Source organism: Ranitomeya variabilis, chromosome 1, assembly GCF_051348905.1.
Source record: "Ranitomeya variabilis isolate aRanVar5 chromosome 1, aRanVar5.hap1, whole genome shotgun sequence".
NCBI lineage: Eukaryota > Metazoa > Chordata > Amphibia > Anura > Dendrobatidae > Ranitomeya > Ranitomeya variabilis.
Genome location: NC_135232.1, coordinates 101,465,325 through 101,489,660, shown reverse-complemented (window position 1 = coordinate 101,489,660; position 24,336 = coordinate 101,465,325). Strand labels below are relative to the sequence as shown.

Below are 24,336 nucleotides of genomic sequence, written 5' to 3'. Positions count from 1 at the left end.
GGACGTCACTAACAGTCATCTAACATCATCGCGAGGAACATTCGTTGCCAGACTCTAGCAAGTTAGTTAGATCATATGCAGAGCATAAGCTAACTAATTTGTGTCACTGCAGCACTGACAATTATAAACCATTGCAATACTCCTGCATTGCAATGGTTTATAACAGTGATTACAGCTGTAAGGCCGGGGTCACACTACAGTAGAATACGTCCGAGTGCTATGAGAGAAAACATCGCATAGCACTCGGCCCCGTGTTACTCTATGGGGCAGCTCACATCACCGTTTATTTTCTCGGGCGTATTCAGCGTGCATGTAATGCATGCTGCGATTGTCACAGAGACTCGGCCGAGGCTCGCCAATGCAAGCCTATGGGTGCGAGAAAAAAAATTGCGCAGTACTCAGACCATGTGAGTGCTGTCCGATTTTTACGCACCGGTGTCCTTTGAAAAGCTCGCATTTCATGTGCCTGAGAGGCAATGACTGGTGTTACATGTAAGGGTCACTGTATGTTCCCCCCAGGATGTGAACGGAGTTTCGCTTTAGCTTCTTCCTGTGGGGGATCTGGAAGAAGCTAACACGAAACGCGCGTCGGGGCGCCATATTGATAACCAGGTCATGTATACCCATATTTGAGCATCAATCGGTTACCTCTTACTTTTTACTTGGAATGTATCACTGTTGTTATTAACAATATCTCTGCACTTCATTAGTCTTCATTAGTGATGAGCGAATATACTCGTTGCTTGGGTTTTCCCGAGCACGCTCGGGTGGTCTCCGAGTATCTGTTAGTGTATGTAGATTTAGTTTTTCTTGCCCCAGCTAGATGATTTGCGACTACTAGACAGCTTGATTATATGTGGGGATTCCCTAGCAACCAGGCAACCCCCACATGTACTCAGGCTGGCTAATAGCTGTAAATCAAGCAGCTGAATCAACAAAAACTAAATCTCGGAGAAGTCATAAATACTTGGAGATCACCCGAGCATGGTCGGGAAAACACGAGCAATGAGTATATTCGCTCATCACTAGTCTTTATCCCTTAGTGTCATGGAACTCACTTTAGGCATGTAGATAATTTTTGTGCCAAAAAATATATTCAATACCTTTGATCACTGAGCACCTTATTAATAGGTGGAGATATACAGCAATTTATGCACTTTAAATTTATATCTGCATGAGGACTGATGAGCTCTTGTGCACTAAATTTGGCTTAGGATGTATCCACTAAAGTGTGTTTGAGAGTATCCTTCTTCTAGAGGTTCTATATATTATTTATTTTCTCCATTTTTGCTCACCTATACTGGTACCAGCAACATATATTTAGGTTTCATAATTAATACATATAGAACTTTGAGCAAATAGGCTATAATATGTTTATACATAGAGCCTTAGGTACTAACTGTACCCACTTCAGGGTCTAGCTAAATAGAAACACTGTTTAAGGATATTTGCTCTGCTCTTTTAGTCCTAACCAAATATTTGGAGTAATCATCCCTGTGTTGCCAGGTCCATTTATGTGTATTCACCCACTGAATGCAATTTATGTTCTTACAAAATTGGTTAATAAACATTTTTATTTTTTAAATTAACCCCTTCACCCCCAAGGGTGGTTTGCACGTTAATGACCGGGCCAATTTTTACAATTCTGACCACTGTCCCTTTATGAGGTTATAACTCTGGAACGCTTCAACGGATCTTGGCGATTCTGACATTGTTTTCTCGTGACATATTGTACTTCATGATAGTGGTAAAATTTCTTCGATATAAGTTGCGTTTATTTGTGAAAAAAACGAATATTTGGCGAAAATTTTGAAAATTTCGCAATTTTCCAACTTTTAATTTTAATGCCCTTAAATCACAGACATATGTCACGCAAAATACTTAATAAGTAACATTTCCCACATGTCTACTTTACATCAGCACAATTTTGGAACCAAAATTTTTTTTTGTGACGGAGTTATAAGGGTTAAAAGTTGACCAGCAATTTCTCATTTTTACAACACCATTTTTTTTAGGGACCACATCTCATTTGAAGTCATTTTGAGGGGTCTATATGATAGAAAATACCCAAGTGTGACACCATTCTAAAAACTGCACCCCTCAAGGTACTGAAAACCACTTTCAAGAAGTTTATTAACCCTTCAGGTGTTTCACAGGAATTTTTGGAATGTTTAAATAAAAATGAACATTTAACTTTTTTTCACACAAAATTTATTTCAGATCCAATTTGTTTTATTTTACCAAGGGTAACAGGAGAAAATAGACCCCAAAATTTGTTGTACAATTTGTCCTGAGTACGCTGATACCCCATATGTGCGGGTAATCCACTGTTTGGGCGCATGGCAGAGCTCGGAAGGAAAGGAGCGCCATTTGACTTTTCAATGCAAAATTGACTGGAATTGAGATGGGACGCCATGTTGCATTTGGAGAGCCCCTGATGTGCCTAAACATTGAAACCCCCCACAAGTGACACCATTTTGGAAAGTAGACCCCCTAAGGAACTTATCTAGATGTGTGGTGAGCACTTTGACCCAACAAGTGCTTCACAGAAGTTTATAATGCAGAGCGGTAAAAATAAAAAATCATATTTTTTCACAAAAATGATCTTTTCGCCCCCAATTTTTTATTTTACCAAGGGTAAGAGAAGAAATTGGACCCCAAAAATTGTTGTGCAATTTGTCCTGAGTACGCTGATACCCTATATGTGGGTGTAAACCATTGTTTGGGCGCAGGGCAGAGCTCGGAAGGGAAGGAGCGCCATTTGACTTTTCAATGCAAAATTGACTGGAATTGAGATGGGACGCCATGTTGCATTTGGAGAGCCCCTGATGTGCCTAAACATTGAAACCCCCCACAAGTGACACCATTTTGGAAAGTAGACCCCCTAAGGAACTTATCTAGATGTGTGGTGAGCACTTTGACCCAACAAGTGCTTCACAGAAGTTTATAATGCAGAGCCGTAAAAATAAAAAATCATATTTTTTCACAAAAATGATCTTTTCGCCCCCATTTTTTTATTTCCCCAAGGGTAAGAGAAGAAATTAGACCACAAAAGTAGTTGTGCAATTTGTCCTGAGTACGACGATGCCCCATATGTGGGGGTAAACCACTGTTTGGGCGCATAGCAGAGCTCGGAAGGGAAGGAGCGCTATTTTACTTTTCAATGCAAAATTGACTGGAATTAAGATGGGATGCCATGTTGCGTTTGCAGAGCCCCTGATGTGCCTAAACATTAAAACCCCCCACAATTGACACCATTTTGGAAAGTAGACCCCCTAAGGAACTTATCTAGATGTGTTTTGAGAGCTTTGAACCCCCAAGTGTTTCACTACAGTTTATAACGCAGAGCCGTGAAAATAAAAATTCTTTTTTTTTTTTCACAAAAATGATTTTTTAGCCCCCAGTTTTGTATTTTCACAAGGGTATCAGGATAAATTGGACCCCAAAATTTGTTGTCCAATTTGTTCTGAGTATGCTGATACCCCATATGTGGGGGGAACCACTGTTTGGGCGCATGACAGAGCTCGGAAGGGAAGGAGCGCCATTTGGAATGCAGACATAAATGGATTGGTCTGCAGGCGTCACGTTGCATTTGCAGAGCCCCTGATGTACCCAAACAGTACAAACCCCCCACAAGTGACCCCATATTGGAAACTAGACCCCCCAAGGAACTTATCTAGATGTGTTGTGAGAACTTTGAACCCCCAAGTGTTTCACTACAGTTTATAACGCAGAGCCGTGAAAATAAAAATTCTTTTTTTTTTTTCACAAAAATGATTTTTTTAGCCCCCAGTTTTGTATTTTCACAAGGGTATCAGGATAAATTGGACCCCAAAAGTTGTTGTCCAATTTGTCCTGAGTACGCTGATACCCCATATGTGGGGGGGAACCACTGTTTGGGCGCATGACAGAGCTCGGAAGGGAAGGAGCGCCATTTGGAATGCAGACTTAAATGGATTGGTCTGCAGGCGTCACGTTGCATTTGCAGAGCCCCTGATGTACCCAAACAGTACAAACCCCCCACAAGTGACCCCATATCGGAAACTAGACCCCCCAAGGAACTTATCTAGATGTGTTGTGAGAACTTTGAACCCCCAAGTGTTTCACTACAGTTTACAACGCAGAGCCGTGAAAATAAAAAATCCTTTTTTTCCCACAAAACTTATTTTTTGGCCCCCAGTTTTGTATTTTCCCAAGGGTAGCAAGAGAAATTGGACCCCAAAAGATGATGTCCAATTTGTCCTGAGTACGCTGATACCCCATATGTTGGGGTAAACCCCTGTTTGGGCACACGGGAGAGCTTGGAAGGGAAGGAGCACTGTTTTCCTTTTTCAACGCAGAATTGGCTGGAATTCAGATCGGATGCCATATCCCGTTTGGAAAGCCCCTGATGTGCCTGAACAGTGGAAACCCCCCAATTATAACTGAAACCCTAATCCAAACACACCCCTTACCCTAATCCCAACAGTAACCCTAACCACTCCTCTAACCCAGACACACCCAACCCTATTCCCAACCGTAAATGTAATCCAAACCCTAACCCTATCTTTAGCCCCAACCCTAACTGTAGCCCCAACCCTAGCCCCAACCCTAGCTCTAACCCTAGCAATAACCCTAGCCCTATCACTAGCCCTAACACTAGCCGTAACACTAGCCGTAACACTAGCCGTAACACTAGCCGTAACACTAGCCCTGACCCTAGCCCTAACCCTAGCCCCAATCCTAGCCCTAACCCTAACCCCAACCCTAGCCCTAACCCTAGCCCTAACCCTAGCCCCAACCCTAGCCCCAACCCTAGCCCTAACCCTAGCCCTAACCCTAACCCTAACCCTTGCCCTAACCCTAGCCCTAACTCTAGTCCTAACTCTAGCCCTAACCCTAACCCTAATGGGAAAATGGAAATAAATACATTTTTTATTTTTTTTATTTTTCCCTAACTAAGGGGGTGATGAAGGGGGGTTTGATTTACTTTTATAGCGGGTTTTTTAGCGGATTTTTATGATTGGCAGCCGTCACACACTGAAAGACGCTTTTCATTGCAAAAAATATTTTTTGCGTTACATTTTGAGAGCTGTAATTTTTCCATATTTGAGTCCACAGAGTCATATGAGATCTTGTTTTTTGCGGGACGCGTTGACGTTTTTATTGGTAACATTTTCGGACACGTGACATTTTTTGATCGCTTTTTATTCCGATTTTTGTGAGGCAGAGTGATCAAAAACCAGCTATTCATGAATTTCTTTTTGGGGAGGCGTTTATACCGTTCCGCGTTTGGTAAAATTGATAAAGCAGTTTTATTCGTCGGGTCAGTACGATTACAGCGATATCTCATTTATATCATTTTTTTTATGTTTTGGCGCTTTTATACGATAAAAACTATTTTATAGAAAAAATAATTACTTTGGTATCGCTTTATTCTCAGGACTATAACTTTTTTATTTTTTTGCTGATGATGCTGTATGGCGGCTCGTTTTTTGCGGGACAACATGACGTTTTCAGTGGTACCATGGTTATTTATATCAGTCTTTTTGATCGCGTGTTATTCCACTTTTTGTTCGGCAGTATGATAATAAAGCGTTGTTTTTTGCCTCGTATTTTTTTTTTTTTTCTTACGGTGTTTACTGAAGGGGTTAACTAGTGGGCCAGTTTTATAGGTCGGGTCGTTACGGACGCGGCGATACTAAATATGTGTACTTTTATTGTTTTTTTTTATTATTTAGATAAAGAAATGTATTTATGGGAATAATATTTTTTTTTTTTCATTATTTTGGAATTTTATTTATTTATTTTTTTTACACATTTGGAATTTTTTTTTTTTACTTTTTTACTTTGTCCCAGGGGGGGACAATACAGATCGGTGATCTGCCAGTTTGCATAGCACTCTGACAGATCACCGATCTGAGAGAAGTGCACGCTGTTTCACAGTGCCTGCTCTGAGCAGGCTTCTGTGAAGCCACCTCCCTCCCTGCAGGACCCGGATCCGCGGCCATCTTGGATCCGGGTCTGGAGCAGGCAGGGAGGGAGGTAAGACCCTCGCAGCAACGCGATCACATCGCGTTGCTGCGGGGGGCTCAGGGAAGCCCGCAGGGAGCCCCCTCCCTGCGCGATGCTTCCCTGCACCGCCGGCACATCGCGATCATGTTTGATCGCGGTGTGCCGGGGGTTAATGTGCCGGGGGCGGTCCGTGACCGCTCCTGGCACATAGTGCCGGATGTCAGCTGCGATATGCAGCTGACACCCGGCCGCGATCGGCCGCGCTCCCCCCGTGAGCGCGGCCGATCGCGTATGACGTACTATCCCGTCGGTGGTCATACGGGCCCACCCCACCTCGACGGGATAGTACGTCAGATGTCAGGAAGGGGTTAATTGGCAGATGCTTCCGTCTGTTTATAGGTTTAGTGATATTTTGGAAGTGCCATCTATAGCTAGGTCAATTCCTTTGGGTTGTCTATGAAAATCTGCTCTACAGGAGTCAAATAGTGTTCCTTCTTTTCCCAAGTCTCGCTGAATGGCTAAGCAGTACTATACAGCCACATATACGATACAATACACTTTATTGATCCTGGGGGAAATTACGGTATTACAGCAGCAATACAAACAGTAGTACATATACAGTAATAATAGGACACAAATCTTGCATGGAAATCTTGCATATGGGGTATTTCTACATTCAGCAGAAATTATGGTGCCATTTTTACCCATTTCCTCATGTGAAAATGTAAAATCTGGGGCTAAAACAAGATTTTATTGGTAAAAATGTAATTATTTTTTCTTCACTACCCAATACACCCCTAGATGAATCCATTGAGAGGTGTAATTTGTAAAATGGGGTCACTTATGGGGGGTCTGCTGTTCTGGCACCTCAGGAGCTCTCCCAGTGGATCATGGCACCCACAAACCATAACCGTAAAATCTGCACTATAATATGGCGCTCCTTCCCATCTGTGCCTAAAAAGTAGTTCCCGATTACGTCTAGGGTATTGGCGCAATCAGGTTTACAACAAACAGAGGTCTATTTTTTCCTATTAACCTGTAGAAAAATTAGAAACTTTGTGCTAAAACAACATTTCAGTGGTAAAAATGTAATTATTCTTTCTTCACCGCCCAATGGTATAAAATACTGTAAAGCACATGTGGTGTCAATATTTCGCTGCACCTCTAGATGAAATTATTGAGTGTGTAGTTTGTAAAATGAGGTCACTTATGGGGGGTTTCTGCTGTTCTGGTGTAAGGAGGTGGCCGATCCTCTCAGCTGTGCCCTCTCCTCCTTTCATATGAACCCCATGCACTTTAAGTAATGTAAGTGTTACTGTGTTAATGTAATATATGTTGTTATGGTGTTCCCCTTTAATGCGCTGTGTCTTCCATGTCTGTAATGTACTTAATAGAGGCAGGGACAGAAGCAGTTAACAGATGTGGGCTGGACTTGCAGACACCAGGTGAAGGGAAGCTGCTGTTTCCCTCCAGAACTGCCTGAGACCCTAAACAGGCAACAGAGCAGACATGCATGTTACAGGACACTGCCAGGCCTCCTGACAGGAGGAAACTGTTGCCCTGGTATCTACAGGACTGAGGAACAAGGACTAATAGTTTGCACAATGTGTCTCCAGGACTATAGGAGGGCCCCACATTGAAGGGGTTACAAGCCCCCAGATTCCAGCGTGTGGATTGTTGTGACTTTTGGCTTCTGCGACCGTTGTGGGTACGGCTGCAGCAAGCGTCAGGTATAGAACAGTAATCCAGTTGTGCACTTTTCTTTGTCATCTTATTCCTACCATCCTGTTCTAATAAAAATTACTTTATTTTCCCTGTTGGACACAGTTGTGTCTGGAGCAAGAACAAGGTACGTCTTGAGGAAGGTTGTGTTGGTCCCAACTGTCTATGTGCAAGGGAACCGAGGTGCTCACTGAACGTGTACTCGGTGGACTCTGTCTAAGTAATGTGCTTTTAAATAACTCGGCCACAACTACCCCCCCCAGTTCCCTTGTTACACTTGGTGTAGTGCAGCAGCATGGACATAAGGAGCTTTGCAATCAGGGGACTGATTTGGACTGACTTGTGATTCTGAAACGGCTGCCATAGAAGAAATAGATATGGCAACAGAACATGATCACGAGTCTGGGATTTGGGATGTGATGCACGAATTGGAAGAGATGGAGCTGTTGGCTGACATGATCCTGAGAATTGTGACTGTGAATTTGGAGTTTGTGTACTGGTGCCTGCTGTTGTGGTGCTGCAGGCAGCTGGTGGCGTGAAAACTGAAAATGGCGCCGAAGAGGTAAAAATGGCGGCTGTTGGTGCAAAAGTAGAAGATGGCGCTGCCTTTCGTGGGCGTCATATGGGAAATTTGGTGCGAGAAAAGAGAAGGCCGCACCCTGTTGTAACAGATGCCCGCTCAGAATGGGTGCGGGCAAAGAAGGAGCTGCCGCCCTTGCAGTTTGAACCAGTGAAACGGGTGGAGCCGCAGGAAGTGACCCGACCCATGAATGGGTGGAACCTGAAAGAGATGGACTGTCTGCCAAAGGATGAGCCGCCATTATCGGCTGATATGGAAAGAAGCAGTATGTCTTACCGTGACGGCATTGGCTGCCAGGATCGGAAGCGATTCAGGGTCCGCGCGGAGGCAGGCCTGTGGTTCAAGGCCTGGTGGTCCAAAGAGGTGGAGGAGAGATCCCCAGGTTGGCAGCCAACAAGAGGACTACCGATGGCTGTGGTGGTGAGTAGCGAGCCCCTGCCCGGCCACCCCACTACGCTGCCCTTGGCTTACCTCCAGTGGCCCCGCCGTCATCCCCGGAGACACCACGGCTGCCGACCTCACCGCCTTCCCTGGCCGTGCTGGCATCTGCTCTCCCAGGCTGCACCCGTCCCAGCTGATGTCTGCAGCCCACGAGCAGAGGAGCCCTGCGTACCTTCGGAACCCGAATGGATTCACGACGTGATCTGGGAAAAGAGGTGGCGGGAGCGCCAAGTCCTCACGGAGCTGCAGTGCCCTGATGGAGGAACCGATGTGGGCCAGGTGTCCTGTGACCTTGTCCGGTACCTGAACCGACACCGAGGCTACGGTTTCCTGCAGGAGCTGGGGACCAGGGCCAAAGTATACCTGAATGCCGGGTTCCTCAGGTTTCGTGGTCCTCTCTGGGAGGGAGACTATGTATTCATCAAGGAAGAAGGACCCCGGGGGCCCTAAGCTGTGGCCATAAGAATGGCCTCTGACTTTTGACACCAGTCCTCCGCAGGTGAAACGGCCGGCTGCTGCGGTGGGCTCTGTCTGTGCTCTTAAATAACTTGGCCACAACTACCCCCCCCCGGTGCCCTTGTTACACTGGCACCTCAGAGGTTCTGCCAATGTGACAAGGCACCCTCAAACCATGAAAGCAAAATCTGAACTACAACATGGCGCTTCTTCCCTTGTGAGCTTTGCACTGTGCCTCAAAACTAGTTTTTGACCACATATGGGGTATCAGTGTACTCAGGAGAAATTGCACAACATATTGTAGATCCATTTTCTCCTTTTACCCTTATAAAAGTAAAAAAATTGTGGCTAGAAGAACATTTTTGTGGAAAAATAGGCATTAGACCTACCGGTAATTATGTTTCCAGGAGTCCATCCTGACAGCACCCTGGAGGATGTCCTCCTCCCCCTTGCTGGGACAGGAAACACACGAGAGTTTAAAAGGTCATGTCTCAATCCTCAGTGTTGTAACAAGAACAGCCTCATGGAAATGCAAAAAGTACTTTAATGATAAATAGAACATATTACATCACATGCTAGGAACATATTACATCATATGCCAGGAACATATTACATCATAAATATAAACCCAGGGAGGGAACAACCAGTGCTGTCAGGATGGACTCCTGGAAACATAATTACCGGTAGGTCTAATGCCTATTTCCAGGACGTCCCTCCTGACAGCACCCTGGAGTACCAAAGCACCTCCTTAGGGTGGGATTACTGCTTGGAAAACTTTTCTCCCAAATGCAGTGTGTTGACCAGACAAAACATCAAGTTTATAGTGTTTACAAAAGGTATTGGCACTAGCCCACGTTGCTGCCCTGCAAATCTGCTCCAGGGAGGCGCCTGCCCTCTCAGCCCGCGAGGCAGATATCCCTCGTGTAGAGTGTGAATGAAGATCCTCCGGAGGTGGGACCCCTTCAGACTGGTAGGCCTCAGAGATCACAGACGTGATCCAACGAGCGATAGAGGCCTTAGAGGCCTTCCTTCCCTTATTCTTACCCCCAAACAAAATGAACAAGTTTGGGTCTATCCGCCATGAGCTGGTGGCTGCTAGGTAATCTAAGACTGCCTGTCTGACGTCAAGGGAATGAAGGGCTTTTTCTTTTGCGTTGGCAGGGTTATTACAAAATTAAGGTAAAACAGTTTCCTGATTTCTGTTCTTTGCAGAGCCTACTTTCGGAATAAGCGAGGGATCTAGTTTAAGGATTAAACTATCCTCTCTAATCTGTAGGTACGGGTCCCTAGTACACAGAGCCTCAATTTCCCCCCCCTTTTGACCGTGGTGACTGCCACTAAAAACGCTGTTTTCCATGTGAGGATTGATATGGGCATATTATCAGCCGAGGCGTATGCGTCTCTACATAGGAATCTGAGGACCAAGTTGAGGTCCCAGGGAGGCGTCAATTGCCTAATGGTGTGGCGTAACTTCTGAGTAGCTCGGATAAATCTGACCACCCATGGGTGAGATGCTAGGGGATAATCAAAAAAAGAGCTAAGTGCCGAGATCTGCACTTTCAAGGTGCTTGGTCTAAGACCCTTGTTGAACCCAGCCTGCAGAAAATTTGGGATTCTAGGTATGTCAGGAGTTTCCGCCGCAACCTCAGACCTGCCCCCTTCCAGACAGAAACGCTTCCAGATCTTTAAATAGATTGCCGATGTGACTGGCTTCCTGCTGGATTTAATAGTGGCTATCACTTGATCTGATAAGCCTCTTGCCTTCAAGATGTCCCCTTCAGGATCCATGCTGAGAGATGGAGTTTCCCTGGATTCGGGTGGAAAACTGGACCCTGGTGGATTACATCCTCCCTGAGAGGAAGCTCTATTGGGTTCTCGATCGCCAGGTCCGCTAGCAGAGAGAACCAGCTCCTTCTTGGCCAGTATGGAACAATCAGGATAACCTGAGCTCGATCTTCCTTGATCTTTCGGAGAACGGCTGGGATTAGTGCCAGAGGTGGAAATGCGTATGAGAGGTTCCATCCAGTCCTGGCTCAGGGCGTCTACCCCTTCCGGGAGGTCCAGTGGGTTCAGAGAGAAGAATCTTGAGACCTTCGAGTTTTTTCTGTTTGCAAACAGATCTGTACTGGGAGTTCCCCAACGAAGACATAAATCCAGGAAGATATCCTGGTTGAGTTCCCACTCTGTTGCGAACATCCGCCTTCTGCTCAGGTAGTCTGCTATCACGTTCTGAGAGCCCTCTAGGTGAATTGCAGAAATGGATAGGACCGAATTTTCTGCCCAGCGAAATATTCTTCCCGCTAGATCCTGGAGCAGATGGTGTCTTGAGCCCCCCTGATGTTTCAGGAAAGAGACCGTTGTCACATTGTCGGATAGTATCCTGACATGACAATTTGCAAGAGTGTGTCGATTTCTTCTCAATGCCTCCCAAACAGCATACAGCTCCTTGAAGTTGGAGGAGCTGTGAATGACATCTGCTGGCCACCTTCCCTGTAGGATCTTGCCTTTTAGATGGGCTCCCCAGCCCCACGCACTGGCGTCTGTAGTGACTACTACGTGGGGGGCGATAGACCATAGTACTCTGACTCTTAGTTTCTCTGGCTGTGTCCACCAGAGGAGAGACCTTCGTACTGGATTCGTTAGCTCCAAAATATTGTCCAGTGAAGACTGGCGACGGTCCCATTTGGAGAGGATTAATCTCTGCAAAGGTCTTGAATGAGACTGTGCCCATCTGACACACGGTATGCAAGCCGTCATTAGACCTAGTACTCTCATGGCCGTCCTTATTGATGCTCTGTGCTCTAATAGGAGCCTGATCTGGATTGCCTCCAGCTTGTTCTCGGGCAGTAGGGATATCCTGCTTCATGAGTCTAGACACACTCCCAAGAAGGTCTTCCTGTATTCCGGAGTCAGGTTGGACTTCTGCGAGTTTATGACCCATCCTAATTGTTCCATTACCGATACTGTCCGGTTCCTGTGGTCTGACAGTATCTCTGGCAATCTTGCTACAAGGAGAAAGTCGTCTAGATATGGAACTATTATGATCCCCTGGTTTCTCAGGAAGGCAACGATCTCCGACACCAGCTTTGTGAATATACGAGGTGCTGAGGCAAGCCCGAAGGGAAGGCATTGAAACTGGTAGTGACAGGTCCGGGACGGCAGAGCTACCGCAAACCTCAGAAGCCTCTGAGATGAGGGGTGGACGGGGACATGATAATAGGCACTCTTCAGGTCGAGAGTGCACATCACAGCATCCCGGTCTATGAGGTGAATTGCCGATCGTATGGACTCCATACGGAACCTTTTGTACCTGACCCAGGCATTCAAAGGTTTCAGATTTATTATCGTGCGGGAGTCGCCAAATGGTTTTGTGATGGAGAATAGGGGAGAAAGAGTAGTGTCCCTGGCCTACTTCTAGTGGCGGGACTGGAATTATGACTTCTGAAGAGAGCATATCCTGTAAATCTATCAGCATGGCAGAGCCCTGCGTGACCACCGTAGGTGCAATGTATCTCTCTGGAGGGGGGGGGGGGGAATAGAGCTCGATGCTGTATCCCTCCACCACAGTCCGGAGGACCCACTGATTCTGAGTGATTCGGGACCAATTTTCTGCAAAGTGGCGGAGCCTTCCCCCGATATATGTGGCGTCATTGTGTCTTAGACTTAGAGGAGGGGCTGAAGAAGAAACTCCTGTTCTTATTGCCCTGGCTACGGGAACCCCTATAAGATCCTCTATTGGATCTACACCCTCTGAAATCGTACTGTCTCCTGAAGGGGAATCCTTTCCGAAAGGACTGAGACCTTTTAGGCTTGTCCTCTGGAAAACCATTCTTCTTATCAGAGGCAGATTCTAGAATAGTATCTAGAGAAGGACCAAATACTCTTGACCCTGAAAAGGGGATTGAGCAGAGCTTGGTCTTAGGGTACCGTCACACAGTGCCATTTTCATCGCTACAACGGCACGATTCGTGACGTTGCAGCGTCGTATGATTATCGCTCCAGCGTCGTAGACTGCGGTCACACGTTGCAATACACGGCGCTGGAGCGATAATTTCATGACGTATTTGCGATGTAGAAGCCGTTGGTTACTGTGCGCACATTGTATGCAACCTGTGTCACACGATGCAATCATGCCGCCACAGCGGGACACTAGACGACGAAAGAAAGTTTCAAACGATCTGCTACGACGTACGATTCTCAGCGGGGATCCGGATCGCAGTAGCGTGTCAGACACAACGATATCGTAACGATATCGCTAGAACGTCACAAATCGTGCCGTCGTAGCGATGAAAATGGCACTGTGTGACGGTACCCTTAGAGGCATTATCTCCTGACCAGGATCTTAGCCAAACCACCCTTCTAGCCGCGTTAGATAACGAGCCACTTCTAGCTGAAAATCTAACTGACTCTGCTGTCATATCGGACAGAAAAGCCATGGCTGATTTCATAATAGGAAGAGAGCTCAAAATGTCGGACCTCGGTGTTTTATTGGACAGATGCTCTTCTAATTGCCCCATCCATAGGTACATAGATCGGGCCACCAAAGTGGCTGCTATGTTAGTCTTAATTAGGGCCGCGGACGATTCCCAGGCCCTTTTAAGAAGTATGTCGGCCTTTCTGTCCATGGGATCACGCAAATTGGATGAGTCCTCGAAGGGTATGGCTGTCTTTTTGGCAACCTTTGCCACCGGAACGTCTATTTTGGGTATCTCTTCCCATAGCTTGACTTCCTCTGGCTCGAATGGTAAGCGAGCCTTAAAGTCACGAGACAGTACCAGCCGACATTCAGCCTCCTTCCACTCTTCCAGTATCATAGCTTTAATATGTTCACTAACAGGGAAGACTGTCTGCCGACGTGACATAAGTCCCCCGAACAACAGGTCCTGTCTGGATTGTGGTTTAGATGTCTCTTCTATCTGCATCGTGCTTCGCACTGCCTGCACAAGTTAATTTGTATTTTCTATGTTGGTCCTGGCTCCCTGAGGGAAGCTCCCCCTCTTCTTCTGAGACTGAGTCCTCTGGGTCAGACCTGTCCTCAGAACTAAACTCCGTCTCTCTCAGGTCTCGCTCCCGTCTGGCTCTCTTGCGGCCAGGGATGGGGCTGGACTGCCCTGAAATACTGGGCAAGGAAGCCTGAACTTCTGGACCTCATCTCTGACAAAAGTGAAGACTGTTCGTCCCTCATAACCTTAGATGTGCAAGCTGCACACAAGGTCTTGCCATGGGAGTCCGGGAGCTTCGTGTGGCATATAGGGCACCTGTTCGACTTTGCAGAGACCTTGCCGGGTTTCTTAGCTGGACCGGGGGGGACAGCGAGGGTTCCCTTATCCTTAAATGACATAAGATAGGGAGTAAAAAATAGGGTAGGCTTGCTTGTGCGTGCAGTGAGGGAAGTCTGCGCTATGCGCACTTACTCCTTCCTCACCTGGCATGTCTCCTTCCATGGCCCCTTTCTGAGGTAGAAGGTCCCCGCAACTCCGGACGCTGGATAGAAGCACCCCTGCTGCTATGCGTTCCAACTCTGGAGCGCACGCACTTCCCCGCCTTTACCACGTCACCGGAAGTGACGGTTACCGGATGCCGCGATACCGGAAGTGACGCGGTTCCCTCAGAGTTTTCGGAAGACGCCGTGCCGGGCGAGACACCGCTCTGGATGCCGCGACTCCCTGCAATGTGGAATCCGTGTCCGCAGCCGAAAGCCTCCCTCTGGGAGGAGCGGCTGCCACCAGGAGACTCGTCCCCCTCCTGGTCTTTGGAGCAGAGGGACTCCCCGCCCGGAGAGTTTCTACCCTGAGCCACTTGACAGGGGGAAGGGTATTGGCAAGCCGCACGATCCCCCTGAGCTCCGGTAAGCCTATGCAGCTTCTCTCGTGCGTCCCTCCTTGCAGGGACAGAAAAACACTGAGGATTGGGGGTGGGACATGACCTTTTAAACTCTCGTGTGTTTCCTGTCCCAGCAAGGGGGAGGAGGACAGCCTCCAGGGTGCTGTCAGGAGGGACATCCTGGAAAATTATATTTTTTTATTTTTATGGGTCTACGTTATAAACTTCTGTGAAGCACCTAGAATCATAGAATGTTAGAGTTGGAAGGTACCTCCTGGGTCATCTGGTCCAACCCCCTGCTCAAAGCAGGATTAATAATAATAATAATAATAATAATAATAATCTTTATTTATATAGCGCCAACATATTCCGCAGCACTTTACAATTAAGCAGGGACTTATACAGACAAATTCAATACAAGTTAAGACAATTTAAACAGTGACATTAGGAGTGAGGTCCCTGCTCGCGAGCTTACAATCTACAAGGAAATGGGGGGACACAATAGGTGCAAAGTGATTGTTATTTCAGGTCTGGCAACTATAATACATAGGGATTTTCATACAAAGCTGCATGATCCGGTCATCAGCCCGTGTGTTTAAGTGCAATAGTCAAGTATCAAGTGCAGTTATCATGTGCATGGAGGGTGTGGAGACAGATGAATAGTAGGGTGCAGATTCAGAGTGATATTTGGAAGGAGGGAACAGGGCAAAGTTAGTTTACTGAGTAGTTGATGTGGCAGGCTTGTTTGAAGAGATGGGTTTTTAGAGCGCGCTTGAATAGGTCGGGGCTAGGTATCAGTCTGATCGTCTGGGGAAGTGCATTCCAGAGAGCTGGCGCAGCACGAGAGAAGTCTTGTAGACGGAGGTGCGAGGTTCGGATTACGGGGGATGTTAGACTTAGGTCGTTTGTAGAACGGAGGGCACGTGTAGGGCGATAGACAGAGATGAGAGAGGAGATATAAGGCGGTGCAGAACTGTGGAGGGCTTTGTGGGTGAGAGAGATGAGTTTATACTGGACCCTGTAGCGAATGGGTAGCCAGTGTAATGACTGGCACAAGATGGAGGCATCGGTGAAGCGGTTAGACAGAAATATGACCCTGGCTGCCGCATTCAAGATGGATTGGAGAGGAGAAAATTTGGTAAGAGGGAGGCCGATCAGAAGAGAGTTGCAGTAGTCCAGACGAGAATGAATAAGAGCGACAGTAAGAGTCTTAGCAGTTTCAAAGGTGAGAAAAGGTCGGATTCTGGAGATGTTTTTAAGATGCAGGTGACAAGAGCGAGTGAGTGATCGGATATAGGGAGTAAAGGAAAGTTCGGTGTCGAATATGACCCCAAGACAGCGGGCATGCTGCTTGGGAGTTATGGTTGAACCCTCCAGGGTAATTTCGATGTTGGGTAGAGAGAGGTTAGTAGAAGGGAGAAACACAAGAAGTTCCGTTTTGGAGAGATTTAGTTTCAGATAGAGGGAGGACATAATGTTAGAGACAGCAGACAGACAATCCTTGGTATTTTGAATTAGGGTAGGGGTGATGACAGGGGAAGAAGTGTATAATTGGGTGTCATCAGCATAGAGATGATACTGGAACCCAAATCTGCTGATTGTTTGTCCAATAGGGGCCAATAGGATTCACTAAATCATCCCAGACAGATGTCTGCCCAGCCTCTGTTTGAAGACTTCCACTGAAGGAGAACTCACCACCTCTCATGGCAGTCTGTTCCACTGATTGATCACCCTGTCAAAAAGTTTTTTCTAATATCTAATCTGTGTCTCCTCCCATTCAGTTTCATCCCATCGTCAGCACGGTGGCGCAGTGGTTAGCACAGCAGCCTTGCAGCGCTGGAGTCCTGGGTTCTAATCCCACCTTGGACAACATCTGCAAAGAGTTTGTATGTTCTCTCCGTGTTTGCGTGGGTTTCCTCCGGGCACTCTGGTTTCCTCCCACATTCCAAAGACATACTGATAGGGAATTTAGATTGTGAGCCCCATCGGGGACAGTGATGATAATGTGTACAAACTGTAAAGCGCTGCGTAATATGTTAGCGCTAAATAAAGATTATTTATTATTATTATCGTCTTTCCTTGTGCAAATGAGAATAAAGATGATCCTTCTACAATGTGACAGCCCTTGAGATATTTGTAGATAGCTATTAAGTCTCCTCTCAGTCTTTTTTTTTTTTGCAAGCTAAACATTCCTAAATCCTGTAAACGTTCCTCATAGGACATGGTTTTCAGACCAGTCACCATTCTGGTCGCTCTTCTCTGAACTTGCTTTAGTTTGTTGATGTCTTTTTTAAAATATGGTGCCCAAAACTGGACACAGCATTCCAGGTGAGGTCTGACCAAAGAGGAGTAGAGAGCAATAATGACTTCACGTAATCTAGACTGTATGCTTCTGTTAATACATCCCAGAATTGTATTTGCCCTTTTTGCTGCTGCATCACACTGCTCACTCATGTTCAGTCTGAGATCTATTAGTATACCCAAGTCTTTTTCAAATGTTCTGTTGCTTAGCCCTATTCCACCCATTCTGTATATGCTTTTTTCATTTTTATTGCCCAGATGTAGTACTTTGCATTTTTCCCTATTCAATATCATTCTGTTAGTTGCTGCCCACTGCTCCAGTTTATTTATATCTTTTTGAATCCTCTTTCTCTCTTCTCTAGTATTAGCTATCCCTCCTAGCTTTGTGTCATCAGCAAATTTAATCAGTTTTCCCTCAATTCCTTCATCTAAATCATTGATAAAGATGTTGAACAATACAGGGCCCAGGACAGAGCCCTGTGGTACCCCACTTGAGACATCCTTCCAACTTGATGTACAGCCATTTACGACCACTCATTGGATTCAATCACTAAGCCAGCTATGATTCCACCTAATAGTTGCCTTGTCCATTCCATACTTAGTCATTTTTTCAATAAGGATTGTGTGAGATACTTTGTCAAATGCTTTGCTGAAATCGAGATATACTATATCTACAGCATTTCCCTGATCCACCCAGTCAGTGATTCTGTAATAGAAGGAAATTAAGTTAGTCTGACATGACTTATTAGTTACAAACCCATGCTGACTCTGTTTAATCACTTCATTCTTATCCAGGTATTTACATACATTTTTTATAATTTGTTCAAAGATCTTTCCTGGTATAGACATCAGACTCACTGGCCTATAGTTCCCTGGGTCCAACCTTCTTCCCCTTTTTGAAGATAGGAACATTTGCTCTTCTCCAGTCTTCTGGGACTTCTCATGTTCTCCAAGAATTTTCAAAGATTATGGAGAGTGGTTCAAAAATTTCTTCTGCTATCTCCTTCAGTACTCTGGGGTGTAATTCATCTGGACCCGGAGACTTGAATTCATTTATGTTAGCTAAGTGTTTCCTCACTATCTTTCTGTTTATGGATATCCTGGATTCTGGGGCTTCAAGGTGCTCCCCACACATCTAGATATGTTATGGGGTATCTGTGTACTCAGGAGAAACTGCACAACAAAATTTGGGGTCCATTTTCTCCTGTTACCTTGTGAAAATAAAAACTTTGGGACTAAAAGAAAATGTGTGGAAAAATTTGTTGTTTTTTTTTTTTATGTTCCATGAGTAGTCTAATATCCAAAACAAAATCCCTTTTGAGGGTTTACACTCTTTAAGCACATCAGGGGCAGGGCTCTCCAAACGCAGCAACGCATCCGCTAATTATTCCAGCTAATTTTGCATTCAAAAAGTCAAACGAAGCTTCTTCCCTTTCGAGCCCTGCCGTGTGCCCAAACAGTAGTTTTCCTTCATATATTTGGCATCAGCATACTCAGGAGAAATTGTTCAACATATTTTGTGGTGTTACGTCCACAGGGCGTGGGGAAATGTAGTGGACTCACTAGACCACTGATGGAGCAGTGGTAGCTGTATACCCGGTACACAAGAGACAGGAGAATGTGCTTCCAAAAAGAAAAGGTATTTATTTAAATGAAGCTTTAACAAACAGAAACAGGTGCCTGAGAGAAGAACCCTCTGGACCACAACACTGAACCACGTAGTGGAGCACCTGGCAAGGTGTACCCCTATACAGGGATTCCCCTGTCACAACACCAGATGGCCTAAATGCCGCAGTACCCGGACCAGAGGGACGACCCGTACAGACCGTATTAACAAGACGGTGGAATTCAGGCTCTGTCAGTGAAGAGAAACCTGGAAGCTCTATGTAGTTTTGGAAAGGCTGATCCAGCCAGCAGCAATATCTGGATGGTTCTGTGAGGAGCAGCTTTGTCAGCCTGGAGTGGAAACCGGAGAGTCTAGAAGGATCCAGAATAGGGAACTGCCAGCGGAGGATTCTGAGGAGACAGAGGAATTAGAAAACTGAAATAAATAAACTACACTTTGCAGAGAACAGCAGAGCAGAGTGTGGCCTGAGCAGAAGGCCACGAACAACAGAATGAACACATTGCCCAGGCACCTCCCATAATGGGAGGATACCTTTTATGCACAGAGCGTCATAGCACAGAGAGCCTTAATAGAGAACAGGTGCTCTGCTGTTTTAAGTATGTGCAGGAAGAGGGGCGCGCCTCCTAAGAGGATGCAGGTTCTTAGCAGAGAAAGGAGCAGCTGATCGCCTGGAGCCACGGACAGGGTGAGTAAGGCTACTTTCACACTAGCGTCGTGCACTGCACGTCGCTATGCGTCGTTTTGCAGAAAAAAGGCATCCTGCAAAAGTGCTTGCAGGATGCGTTTTTTCTCCATAGACTTATTAGCGCGACGCATTGCCACACGTCGCAACCGTCGTGCGACGGTTGCGTCGTGTTGCATCGGACCGTCGCCACCAAAAAACGTTGCTTGTAACGTTTTTTGGTGCGTCGTCTGCAGCATTTCCGACCACGCATGCGCGGCCGGAACTCCACCCCCGCCTCCCCGCACCTCACAATGGGGCAGCGAATGCGTTGGAAAACTGCATCCGCTGCCCCCGTTGTGCAGCGCATTCACAGCTAGCGTCGGTGCGCCGCAACGTCGCATAGCGACGTGCAGTGCACGACGCTAGTGTGGAAGTAGCCTAATACCAGTGGAGCTGCGTGAAAGATGCCGGTCTCCCTTCGTAGCGGAGACCGGACCTGCAGCTGAGGGCATGACATGTGGTACATTTTTTCCTTTTACTCTTGTGAAAATAAAAAAGTTGGGGCTAAAACAACATTTCTGTGGAAAAAAGTGATTTTTTATTTTCAAGGCTGTACGTTATAAACTTCTGTGAAGCAACTGGGGGTTCAAGGTGCTAACTACATAACCCAATATATTAAGAGGTCTAGTTTCCAAAATGGGGTCACTTGTTGGTGTTTTTTACTGTTTACGTACATAGGGGGCTCTCCAAACGCGACATGGTGTCCGCTAATGACTCCAGCCACTTTTGAACTCCAAAAGTCCAATGGCGCTTCTGCTCTTCGGAGCAAAAAAAAAAATATGGTTTTGTAAATTTTGTTGGAAAAATTAGAAATCGCTGATCAACTTTTAACCCTTGTAATTTCCTGTATATTTCAAAAATTGTACTAATATAAAGTAAAAATGTGGGAAATGTTATATATTAACTATTTTGTACGATATAACTCTAGTTTAAGGGCATAAAATTAAGTTGAAAAACTGCAAAAATTTCACCAAATGTCCAATTTTTTCATAAATAAACGTAAGTCATATTGCACAAATGTTACAACTATCATGATGTTCAATATGTCACCAAAAACATCCTCAGAATCAGTGGAATCCATTGAAGCGTTCCAGAGTTATTACCACATAAAATGATACTGGTTAGAATTGTAAAATTTGGCCTGTTCATGAAGGTGAAAACAGGCTTAGGAAATGAACCATTTTTTTTACTTAAAATTTTGCTAGTTTGACTGCTGGTGTAATACACTGCAATTATACCAGTCACATTCAGGACACTGCTGCTCGCGGGACCTAACGGGCTTCTGTAGCTGCAGACTCAGAGGCAATTGGTAAACCTCGGGTCACCATGGTAATCATCAGCACCCTGTAATCGCATGGTGGGCCCTCTGTGGGGCGATGCAGGTACAGAAGGAGCTCCCTACCTACAATTGATATGAGGCAGTTGGTATAGCTATTGGCATCTAATGGTTAAACTGTCAAGATCGTCAGTTGCAGCAGGGCGCCAGCTGTATGTAACAGCCAACAGTCTCGCGCGCTAGATCCTAGCCCCCCATTATAGAAAAAGAAGGGGTTAAAAGTCAGAAAAAAAATTGTAAACTCACTCCAATAAAAGGGGACTGTCGTAAACAGCGAAGTAATACATCAAGGTAATTCCTTAACAGGCTTCAAGTTGATCAACCAAATGTGCGACACTTTGATATATTTAATGCAATTCACGGCAACGCAGTCAAAAGAAAAGGCCGTTCTCAAAGCTAAGGTGTAATGGAGAGAGTAGGGCCCCCTGCTGTATGAGAGCCCCCTACTGTATGAGAAGCCCCCTGCTGTATATGGAGAGCAACCCACTGTATGAGGAGAGCCCCCCGCTGTATGAGGAGAGCCCCCTGCTGTATGAGGAGAGCCCCCTGCTGTATATGGAAAGCCCCCCGCTGTATGAGGAGCGTTCCCCGCTGTTTGAGGAGCGTCCCCTGCTGTATAAGGAACGTCCCCTGCTGTATGAGAGCCCCCTGCTGTATGGGGAGAGCCCCCTGCTGTATGAGGAGAGCCCCCTGCTGTATGAGGAGAGCCCCCTGCTGTATGAGGAGAGCCCCCCGCTGTATGAAGAGCGCCCCCTGCTGTATGAAGAGCGCCCCCTGCTGTATGGGGAGCGCCCCCTGCTGTATGAAGAGAGCCCTGCGCATAAAGCAGTGGGCTCCTTATACAGCAGGGGGCTCAACTAATACTGTACATCAGGGGGCGTTCCTCATACAGCAGAGGGCTCTCCTCATACAGCAGGGGGCGCTCCTCATACAGCAGGGGGCGCTCCTCATACAGCGGGGGGCGCTCCTCATACAGCGGGGGGCGCTCCTCATACAGCGGGGGCGCTCCTTATAAGGCAGGGGGCTGCTCCTCATACAGCGGGGGGCGCTCCTCATACAGCGGGGGGCGCTCCTCATACAGCAGGGGGTTCTCCTCATACAGCGGGGGCGCTCCTTATAAGGCAGGGGGCTCTCACCATACAGCAGGGGGCGCTCCACACCACTGCTGTGGACGCCACTTCCGTATAGTACACATTTGCTCGGGCAGCAGCTGATTGACTGACAGTGATCACGTGATGTGTTTTGGTTACCATGCCATCCCGCTCCGCCCTGAGTGCCGGCCGCCCCCTGACTCGCTTGCTGTCGCCGCCCTCCATCTCTCTTCCTGGTGGCAGCCATTTCCTCCGGAGCTTGTGGACACAGTCACTCAGTCACTCCCCGGCGGCCTGGCAGACCACAGGCTAATGTGCGGCCCTATCCGGGGGGAGCATGTTCCCTAACTCCCCCAGTGTGGGCCGCAGTCCGCAACCGCCCTTCCCCATACCGCACCACACCGGCGGGGAGCTGCTCGGTAAGGTGCCGCTGGCTGTGCGCCCCGAGCTGCTGCATGCCCACCTCACCTACCAGAAGAATGCCAGGTGAGAGGAGGAGCTGACTGTGTGTGTACCTGGTGGGGGGACGGTGCGTGCAGACATGTGTGCGTGAGGGGAGAGACGGTGCGTGCAGACGTGTGAGGGGAGAGACACGGTGCGTGCAGACGTGTGAGGGGAGAGACTCGGTGCGTGCAGACGTGTGAGGGGAGAGACACGGTGCGTGCAGACGTGTGAGGGGAGAGACACGGTGCGTGCAGACGTGTGAGGGGAGAGACACGGTGCGTGCAGACGTGTGAGGGGAGAGACACGGTGCGTGCAGACGTGTGAGGGGAGAGACACGGTGCGTGCAGACGTGTGAGGGGAGAGACACGGCGCGTGCAGACGTGTGAGGGGAGAGACACGGCGCGTGCAGACGTGTGAGGGGAGAGACACGGCGCGTGCAGACGTGTGAGGGGAGAGACACGGCGCGTGCAGACGTGTGAGGGGAGAGACACGGCGCGTGCAGACGTGTGAGGGGAGAGACACGGCGCGTGCAGACGTGTGAGGGGAGAGACACGGCGCGTGCAGACGTGTGAGGGGAGAGACACGGCGCGTGCAGACGTGTGAGGGGAGAGACACGGCGCGTGCAGACGTGTGAGGGGAGAGACACGGCGCGTGCAGACGTGTGAGGGGAGAGACACGGCGCGTGCAGACGTGTGAGGGGAGAGACACGGCGCGTGCAGACGTGTGAGGGGAGAGACACGGCGCGTGCAGACGTGTGAGGGGAGAGACACGGCGCGTGCAGACGTGTGAGGGGAGAGACACGGCGCGTGCAGACGTGTGAGGGGAGAGACACGGCGCGTGCAGACGTGTGAGGGGAGAGACACGGCGCGTGCAGACGTGTGAGGGGAGAGACACGGCGCGTGCAGACGTGTGAGGGGAGAGACACGGCGCGTGCAGACGTGTGAGGGGAGAGACACGGCGCGTGCAGACGTGTGAGGGGAGAGACACGGCGCGTGCAGACGTGTGAGGGGAGAGACACGGCGCGTGCAGACGTGTGAGGGGAGAGACACGGCGCGTGCAGACGTGTGAGGGGAGAGACACGGCGCGTGCAGACGTGTGAGGGGAGAGACACGGCGCGTGCAGACGTGTGAGGGGAGAGACACGGCGCGTGCAGTCGTGTGAGGGGAGAGACACGGCGCGTGCAGACGTGTGAGGGGAGAGACACGGCGCGTGCAGACGTGTGAGGGGAGAGACACGGCGCGTGCAGACGTGTGAGGGGAGAGACACGGCGCGTGCAGACGTGTGAGGGGAGAGACACGGCGCGTGCAGACGTGTGAGGGGAGAGACACGGCGCGTGCAGACGTGTGAGGGGAGAGACACGGCGCGTGCAGACGTGTGAGGGGAGAGACACGGCGCGTGCAGACGTGTGAGGGGAGAGACACGGCGCGTGCAGACGTGTGAGGGGAGAGACACGGCGCGTGCAGACGTGTGAGGGGAGAGACACGGCGCGTGCAGTCGTGTGAGGGGAGAGACACGGCGCGTGCAGACGTGTGAGGGGAGAGACACGGCGCGTGCAGACGTGTGAGGGGAGAGACACGGCGCGTGCAGACGTGTGAGGGGAGAGACACGGCGCGTGCAGACGTGTGAGGGGAGAGACACGGCGCGTGCAGACGTGTGAGGGGAGAGACACGGCGCGTGCAGACGTGTGAGGGGAGAGACACGGCGCGTGCAGACGTGTGAGGGGAGAGACACGGCGCGTGCAGACGTGTGAGGGGAGAGACACGGCGCGTGCAGTCGTGTGAGGGGAGAGACACGGCG

General features: G+C 48.1%; 1 protein-coding gene across 2 annotated transcripts in view; it reads left to right on the top strand.

The window, feature by feature from the left end:
- Positions 1 to 21,141: 21,141 nt before the first annotated feature.
- The window catches only part of TENT2 (terminal nucleotidyltransferase 2), a 49,541-nt gene continuing 46,346 nt past the window's right edge, over positions 21,142 to 24,336 (top strand). Inside the window, exon 1 of one of the 2 annotated variants that reach the window (XM_077286823.1) lies at positions 21,142 to 21,295. Coding sequence is in view for 1 of the 2 variants with exons in the window: in XM_077286812.1 (XP_077142927.1) it covers positions 22,433 to 22,581 (149 nt within the window). In the remaining variant the exon portion in view is untranslated. Of the gene's footprint in view, positions 21,296 to 22,216; positions 22,582 to 24,336 lie in introns of those variants that run through there. The other variant, XM_077286812.1, reaches the window with a different exon arrangement.